This window comes from Gorilla gorilla, chromosome 19, assembly GCF_029281585.2.
Source record: "Gorilla gorilla gorilla isolate KB3781 chromosome 19, NHGRI_mGorGor1-v2.1_pri, whole genome shotgun sequence".
Classification (NCBI taxonomy): Eukaryota; Metazoa; Chordata; class Mammalia; order Primates; family Hominidae; genus Gorilla; species Gorilla gorilla.
This window is the reverse complement of record NC_073243.2, coordinates 16,621,695-16,630,323: the sequence shown is the minus strand read 5'-3', so window position 1 is coordinate 16,630,323 and position 8,629 is coordinate 16,621,695. Positions and strand designations below refer to the sequence as shown.

General features: G+C 64.5%; 1 protein-coding gene across 6 annotated transcripts in view; it reads left to right on the top strand.

Moving 5' to 3' along the window:
* The first annotated feature begins 814 nt into the window (after positions 1 to 814).
* MYO1C (myosin IC) overlaps positions 815 to 8,629 on the top strand; it is a 30,866-nt gene continuing 23,051 nt past the window's right edge. The window contains exon 1 of one of the 6 annotated variants that reach the window (XM_055367103.2): positions 815 to 1,131. In XM_055367103.2, the coding sequence (XP_055223078.2) occupies positions 1,057 to 1,131 (75 nt within the window). In that variant the 5' untranslated portion in view covers positions 815 to 1,056. Of the gene's footprint in view, positions 1,132 to 1,815; positions 1,953 to 2,268; positions 2,619 to 7,732; positions 7,887 to 8,000; positions 8,483 to 8,629 lie in introns of those variants that run through there. The other 5 variants (XM_055367107.2, XM_055367104.2, XM_055367105.2 and 2 more) reach the window with 5 other exon arrangements.

Sequence of the window (8,629 nt, the reverse complement as noted above, 5' to 3'; positions counted from 1 at the left end):
GATGTGCTTCCCGGAGGAAGGAAGGAAGGCTTGCTAGCTTTTCCGGGGCGGGGGAAGCTGTGGGGAGAGAGAAGGGTGCCGGGGGGAAGGTCCCTGCCTATGGGGCTGTCGGTGCCAGCACACACCCATGGGACTCAGCCCTTCCTATGCCAGCCTCTCCCTCTGGAAAGGTCTGTTTCCCCTATCCACTTCCCTGTTCTTACTTCCTATAAGGAATGGCTGGAGACTGGAGGGCTCAGTCTCAGGCCAGGAAAGTGTCAGCTGTGATTTAGCAACAATAAAAATAGAAAAGCAGGAACATCAGGGGTGGGGGTCACCTGGGGGTACTGTTGAAACGCAAGGGATGAACAGGGCTAGAGGTTGCCCACACCCAGGGAACCCAGGAACTAACCTCACAAGCTCTGAGGCTCAGAGGAGGGTAAGACAAGAGCTTCCTCACAGCGGGACAGCCCCCTGTCCGGGCCCCGCATGACCAGGCCCCAGCAGCCCTGGTCTCTCAAACTCATGGTGGGGGCTCACCTGCTGTGGGGGGCAGCCCCGTTGAGGGGATGTGCAGGAAAGGCAGTGCCTACTGACGGGTCCTCTTGACCTAGGGGAGGGCATGCCGTCTGGTTTGGGGAGTGGGCCCCGTGCTCTCTAGCTGGTACCAGAGAGTGGGCAGGAGGAGGGGCCCAGCCATAGAGCTGCCGTGGGGATGGGGGCAAGGGGAAAGGCGTCCTAGCCTTTGACCTGGAGCCCAGGGTCCCCCATGGGTGGCTGCATCGGCTCCTCTGGTTACCTGGGACAACAGGCATTTCCTCCATCCCCAGCCCCTCCTCTTCCTGCTCCAACCATCCGGGCCAAGAGGCCTCCCAGTCAGACCTGGACGGCTCCAGCCGAGTCCTGAGGAGCTGGACCAGCCACATCCCCTGGGGCTGCAGTTGAAGCAGAACCAAGTGGCCATCCCGGCGTTAGACCATAGGTTCCTGGTCCCGGAGTGGTCGGAGCCCGCCAGTGGGCAGGCAGCTCTTGCTCACAGGCCCCAGTGCCTAGGCCGCTGGCTCTCCGCAGGGCGGAATGGCGCTGCAAGTGGAGCTGGTACCCACCGGGGAGATCATCCGCGTGGTTCATCCCCACAGGCCCTGCAAGCTTGTAAGCTGGGATGCTCTGGGCTGGGAGGAGGGTGGGAGTGTCTCCCCAAGGCCGGGCAGCCCCTCTCAGGCGAGCCCTCGGGCAAGAGCTGAGCAGCGGGGAGGGGTTCCGATCCTTGGCGGGGCCAGAACAGACTGAACAAGACGGGGTGAGTGGAAGAGTAAGGATGGAAGGGCCACTAGCAGCAGGATTTTTGGAAGTGGAGGTCTGGGCTTGACTCTTCTCCAGCTTCCTGAACCTCAGTGGGCAGAACTGTGAATACTGGGCACAAAAGGCAAGTGCCGGCTGCTGTGAGGTGGAAGGACGAGGGCATGGAAGCTCCAGGCTCAGTCAACGCCCCGCTCCTCTCCAGTCCGCAGGGCTGGGACCGCCCAAGACTCAGAACAGAAGGACGGTGTGGGAGGTGGGTGAAGGGACACGGGTGGGTACAAACGGGGGAGCGCGGCCCTGGCCCGGCCCGCAGGAAGGAGCTGCAGATGCAAAGCGCCCGGAGGAGGGAGAAAGTCGGGCGCCCCCACGCCCCCAGCACCGCGGCGGGGAGCCGAGTCTTCGGCCGGAGGGGCGCGCGCGTGTTCGCTGTGGCCGGACGCGCCTGCCCCGGGAACGGGCCGAGGCGGGGGCCGCACGCACCGAGGCTTCGCGGACGCGGCCGGGGGTGAGGCGGGGCGGGGCCGGAGGGTGCGCGGCCCTGCCCGGGATGACGACAGGCTGCGGCCCGGCCCCCGGCGGGCCCTGGGCGGGGAGAGTGCGCCCGGGCCGCGGATCCCCGAGCCCGCCACGCCGCCCAGCCCGGCCCCGCCCGCGCCGGAAGAGCCAAGCCGGTGGGTACTCGGGGCGCGGGGACGGCGGCCGCGGGGGGCGGGTGTGGGGAGCGGGCGGCCGGGCCGGGAGCCGCCGTGCGCGAAGCAGGGGTCACGGCCGGGGATCGCTGGGGCCGAAGAGCGGCCGGGTGGACCCGTGCGGGGGGTCCCACGACCCGGAGGCGCCGGCGCAGCCTGGTGGAGACTTAGATTTACCTGCGGGGAGCGGGAGGCGGGGAAAAGCGGCCTGGGCTGCAGGACCCAGGACCCTGCGCGCCCTTCGGGCCCCGCCCGCAGCCCTGCTCTGCCTCTGGGTTCCGGAGAAGCCGCCTAAACCCGCCCCTTCCCGTTCTCCGCCCCTGGGGCCCAGCGCGCCCCGAGTGTGGCGGGCGGGGGGCTCCGGGGTGGCCAGAGAATGAGGATGGCCACGCGGCCCTCAGTCCTCACGCTCCGGCCTCCCGCGCACACGCCTGGCTCTGAGATTCATTCATTCATCCAGGGGTCCAGGAAGGGGTGACTGAGCCCCACCGTGTGCCTCGCTGGGTGTAGGGAGTGGGAGCCGTCTCCTGGGAGGGACTGACAAGGAAACAGCTGATTCCTGCGGGGTGCGATAAGGAGGCGCTGCGTGTTCGGGAGAATCAGGAAGGGGTTCTGGAGGAGATGACACCTGAGCCGAGTCTCAGTGAGGTGGGCAGGGAGAGTGCCCCGGGATGGGGAAACCGCAGGTGCATGCACTGAAGGTTGGACTGGCTGGCGACGGTGCGAAGGCCCCCTCCTGGGGGGAGGGGTGGGGAGAGAGGGGACTGGAGCGGGCCATCTGGCACACCAGAATGCAGGAGCAGTGGGGTAAACTGAGGACAGCAGGGGGGTCTCGGGAGTTCATAGGCAGGGTCCTGGTAAGCAGCAGTGAGTGTGAATCATGGGCCTGGCACATGGAGGGTGCCCTAAACCTTCACACTATGAACATGAGGTGTTGATTTGATTTGTGTTGCCCCAGAGGAAATGGATTGGTAGGAGGAAGGCAAGGAGGCCAGTTAGGCTGCTGTCTTGGCCCAGGTAAGGAGCAGTGATGGAGATGAGGTTTTTGTTTGTTTTTGTTGTTTTGTTTTGTTTTGTTTTGTTTTGAGACGGAGTCTCGCTCTGTTGCCCAGGATGGAATGCAGTGGTGCGACCTCTGCTCACTGCAACCTCCCCCTCCCGGGTTCAAGCTATTCTCCTGCCTCAGCCTCCTGAGTAGCTGGGATTACAAGTGTGTGCCACCACGCCCAGCTAATTTTTTTTTTTTTTTTTTTTTTTTTAGTAGAGACGGGGTTTCACCGTGTTAGCCAGGATGGTCTCAATCTCCTGACCTTGTGATCCACCTGCCTAGGCCTACCAAAGTGCTGGGATTACAGGCGTGAGCCACCGCGCCCGGCCTGGAGGTGAGGTTTTAGCAGGTCGTGACTACTTGGTGTGAGGAGTGGAGGGAGGAGAGCAGGCCTGTTAATGCCAGGCTGTGATGACCAGCTCAGACAGTGCCACCCTTCTCGCTACAAGGACATTAAACAGGGAGTACAGGTTAGGGGTCAAAGGCCCTCTTTCCTTTTTTTTTTTTTTTTTTTTTTTTTTTGAGACAGTGTCTCTGTCACTCAGTCTGGAGTGCAGTGGCATGATCTCAGCTCTCTGCAACCTCTTCCTCCTGGATTCAAGCAGTTCTCCTGTCTCAGCCTCCCAAGTAGCTGCGATTACAAGCGTGTGCCACCACACCCTGCTAATTTTTTGTATTTTTAGTTGAAACAGGGTTTCACCATGTTGGCCAGGCTGGTCTGGAACTCCTGACCTCAAGTGATCTTGCCTGCCTTGGCCTCCCAAAGTGCTGGGATTACAGGCATGAGCCACCGCTCCTGGGCCGTTTACTATTTTTTCCCCCATACAAATTTATGTTAACATGTTATGGGTTTATTGCTTTGTTTCTTTGTTTGTTTGACACTGGGTCTTCTGGGGCACCCAGGCTGGAGTGCAGTAGTACCACCATGGCTCACTGCAGCCTCAACCTCTTGGGCTCAAGCAATCCTCCCACCTTAGCCTTCCGAGTAGCTGGGACCACAGGCACACACCATGCCTGGCTAACTTTTTAAAAAAATTTTAGTGGAGGCAGGGGTCTCACCACTATGTGGCCCAGGCTGGTCTTGAACTCCTGGCCTCAAGCGATCCTCCCACCTCGGCCTCTCAAAGTTCTGGGGTTACAGGCGTGAGCCACTCACTGCACCTTGCCTCTGTTCACGTTTGCTGGACCCACCAGGCAGAGGTGTCTGAAAGCCAAAGATCCTTGGTTGTGTAGCTAGAATGGACAGTCCTTGACCAAGGCCCTGTGAGCAATCAGGGTAGAGGCCCTAAGTCGCCACTATCTCCTCCCCATTTCCCTTCACAACAGTTCCCTGAGGCCTGCAACGGTCCTTGGTGGGCAGCCAGGCCCAGATCTAAGATTTGTCTAATAAACAGAAGTTGAAGCCCTGCTCTGTGCCACCTGTGAGACAAGCTGTGGCTGCCTTTCTGCTGCCTTGGGCTCAGTGGACATCGGTTTATAGCAGCAGTCCCGGGTGCCTCAGATGACACCTCCTCCCAGCCCCCGACACCCCTACCCCACGGCAAGATCTGTGTGCCCTTAGGCTGGGGGAACATTTGAGGTTTCCGCTGTCCGCAGAAGTCAGGCTTGTAGGCACCTGGCCTATAGGAGCTGAAGGGCACTAGATAGCCCAGGTCTGCTGGGCCACCCCATCCCCTGTGGTTCCAGTAAATGCCTCCCCAGGTGGGAGAAGACCCAGAGGCAGCCTTGGGGAAGAAGTCTCCTATGTCACTCAGGGGCCATGGCCTGCAGGGAACCTCTAGGCCCAGAGCCAAAGGCCCTGGCCCACTCCTAAAGCCTACATGTGACATAATAGAATCACACGACACCGACAGGGGCCTGAATGGTGTCACTGAAGGTCACAGCCCTGGTAGCCCTGATAACCGCACAAAGAGGCTCAGGGCAGCCCTGTAGTAAGGTGTTCCAGTGCCCGGGTTCCAGTCCCACTCCTCCTGAGACCTTGCACAAGTCACCTGCCCAGCGTCAATTTCTTCTGCATTGGAGCGATCATACGGACATCATGGCTTGGCTGGGGTCACTGAAAGGAGTAACCCAAGAAAGCGCGGAGAACGCAGGAGGCGCCTGGCGCTGCAGCCTCAGCCGCGGCGTCTTTCCCACCCAGGTTCCCCGCTTCCGTCCCCGCCCGGGGCTCGCGCTTCCGTCCAGTGAGGAGGGGCAGGCCGGGGGTTGCCAGTGCTGGAGCCGCCCTGGGGCCCGCGAGCGGCGGAGACGCCCCCTCCTTCCGCCGCCGGGCGGTGGCTGCGGGGGCGCCAGCGGGCATCCCGGGAATGCGGCGGCGCGGCCCGGGAACTGGAAGAAGCGGGCCCGACCCCTCCGCGCGCGGATTCCCCTCATTCCAACCGCGTGACGTGGAGGGGCGGGGCGGACACTGCGGCCGCGAAGCTCCGCCCCGCCCTCTGGCCGCGCCCCCGCTGGCTCCTGCCACGCCCCCGGCCCGAGTCCCCCACGCCTCGAGGGGCAGGGAGAGAGCTGAGCTTCCGGTAGGGGCTCTCTTGACCCTCTACCCCGTCTTCTAGGACGCTCCCCACCCCTGGGCGGGCTGGAGGCTGGGTCGCCTCCTTGCTCCCTCTAGATTTTCCTTGTTCTGTTTTGTTTGGAGACGGAGTTTCGCTCTGTCGCCCAGGCTGGAGTGCAGTGGCACAATCTTGGCTCACTGCAACCTCCGTCTCCCGGGTTCAAGCGATTCTCGTGCCTCAGCCTCCCGAGTAGCTGGGATTACACAGGCGCCTACCACCACGCTCAGCTAATTTTTGTATTTTCTAGCAGAGAGGGGGTTTCGCCATGTTGGCCAGGCTGGTCTCGAACTCCTGAACTCTGATGATCCGCCCGCCTCGGCCTCCGAAAGCGCTGGGATTACAGGCGTGAGCCACCGCGCCTGGCCCTCCCTCTAGAACCTGGGGGCACCGCAGCGGGCGTCTCCTCCCGCCCTCCCCCGCCTCTGTCCGAGACACCGCCATTCCCCCTCCCCCGCTCCCACTCCCCCACCAGCTGGTGCCCCCGCTCGGGGGTCCCCAGGGCCGCCGCTCGGGCCGGGTTTTTGCAGTGACGAGCCTTCCCCGCAAGGATCCAGCCCGCACCTGCCGCAGCCTCGCCCTCTCCCCAGGGAGCGGGGTCCGCGAGCTGGGGGTGGGGCGCTGGGGCTTTGGGTTCCCGCTCTGCCTACCCCACCAGGGCGAGTCTGTGTACGCCGTTGTGTTGGTGGAGGAGGCAGGTGCCTGCAGACGCGCCTGAGGCTCTCCCCACCGGATCGGAAGCGTGGCCCACGGCCTGGCTCTCAGTAGGCCTCTGCCCGCAAGCAAGTGAGGAATGAGCGTCCGGCCGAGGGAAGGCGGCGGGTGGGGGCAGCGAGGTCTATAGGGGGTCTGGGAGGTGCCTTCACGCTCTATCTCAGGCCACCCAACGGCCCTTCCAGGCCTGTGTTAGCCTCATGTTAGGGATGAAGAACAGAAGCCGAAACGTTAAGTGACTTGCTCAGAGTCCCACCGCGAGGAAGAACCAGCCCAGCCTTTTGCAGGCTCTAGACGTCCCCGCCCCTGCCCGCGGTGGGATCTGAGCCAAGGTTCGCCCCAGGCGAGGGAGGGTGGTGCCCGCAGAGCCAAGCGAGGGAGGTTCTGCCGAGGCCGCTTCGGAGGTGGGGGGCGTCCCGGAGATCCGGAGGGACTAGGGAGGCCCCCTTCAAAGCAGGGAGGGAGATGGGCCGGGTGCGGTGGCTCACGCCTGGAATCCCAGCACTTTGGGAGGCCGAGGCGGGTGGATCACCTGAGGTCAGGAGTTCGAGACCAGCTTGGCCAACATGGTGAAACCCCGTCTCTACTAAAAATACAAAAATTAGCGGAGTGTGGTGGCGCACGCCTGTAATCCCAGCTACTCGGGAGGCTGAGACAGGAAAATCGCTAGAAGCCGGGGGGCGGAGGTTGCAGTGAGCCGAGATCGCGCCACTTAACTCCAACCTGGGAGCCAGCGCACGACCCCGTCTCAAAAAAAACAGAAAAAAAAAGAAGGAAGGGAGGAGGTCCGGGCCCAGAGGCGAGTGGGGTGTCCCGGGTGGGGAGAGGCTGTGGGCCCCAAATGCCGTGGGCGGGGGGGACGCGAATTTCCCAGAGGGGGAACTGAGCCCTCCAGAGGGACCGGGGACTCCGCGCGCTCGGCCAGGGCACCCGGTGGCCGTCCCCGTCCCTGGGGCGCGAGCTCCGTGCTGACGAGGAAAACCAAGATCTTCCTGGGTTCGAGGCTGGGGCCAGGCCCCGGCGCGTGTGGGTGGACGGCGTCCCGCACGGAGAACGCTCCGCCCGCCGGGCGCGCCGGCCGTATTTGGACATTGGTTCTATTTTTAACTTTCCCGGGACTCGAGTTCGGGGGTTGGGGGAGGAAAATCCCGCTTCCTCTGGGACCCGCAGGCCTCGGTGCCCGCCCAGCGCCCAGGCCCGCCGCGGAGTGTAGTCCCAGGCCCGGAAGTGAGTTCCGGGTCGGTGTAGACGCGGCGGCCGCGCGGGTTCCGGGCTCCACCCTGGTGCCAACGGCGTCCCTCCTGGAAAACCTGACTCAGGCGGAGCCCGCCCCCGGCCCCGCCCCCGCCCCCAGCCCGCGGACCCCCCCCCCCCCGACACCCCCACCTCCACCAACCCCACCTGGAGGGGACCCCAGCGCGGCCGCGCGGGAGGCGGGGGAGGCCGGGGAAGCCCCGCGCTTCAGGGGCCCGGGTGGGGGCGGTGCGGGGGGCGGGCCCTCCCTCGCTGACGCCGCCGCCACCGCCGCCGAGCCCGGGACCCAGAGCGCGGGCAGCGGAGCGGGTGCCAGGCCGGCCGGGCAGGATGCGCTACCGGGCGTCGGTGAGCCTGGGGGCGGCAGGGCAGGGCGGGGGGTCCCGGGCGCCCCTCCCCACCTCGCGGCGTCGCCTCGGCCTCGCCAGGAAGCGGGCGCGGCCCAGGAATTCCGGGTGGAAAAACGTCCCGGGAAGTTGCAGGGGGAGGAGGCCGAGGCGGGGAGGGCGGCGCGGGACGCTCGGACCCGGGGCCGGATGAGGAGCTGCCGGGGACGCCTGAGAACGCGGAGACCCCTGACCCGAGGGCGAGGGGGCGGGGACCGCGGCCGGATTTGGCAGCCGCTTCGGCGCGGGATTGGAGCGGGGCGGTGAGGACAAGCCTGGGAGGGGCAGGCCCCCGGCCCGGCCCTGAGTGACGCCCCAGGCCAGAAATCTGGGCCTTTCGTGGTCAGAGGACACCGGCGGCCCCTTTGGGATCCACCCCCAATCACCACCACCTTGTTCTTCTCTGACCCTGGATACTCTGGGTGTCCATTTTTTGGAGCCCTGAGACCCTGTTTGAAGAGGGATCCATCTCAGCCCTGGTTGTGGGGCGAGGGTCTTGCTGAGCCTACACCACCCTCCACCCTCCAGTAGGACCCAGAGGCAGCTGGGCTTTCCATGGTAAACCCCCCATCCCCTGAGGCTTCTCAGGACTCTCAGTGGAGGAGGTGCCTGGGGAGCCCAGCAGCTGGAGGAAAGGGAGTGGCCCCAGCCATGCGTTCTGGAGTGGGTGGCTGAGCCCAGCTGGGGTGGGAGGCCCTCTGGGGG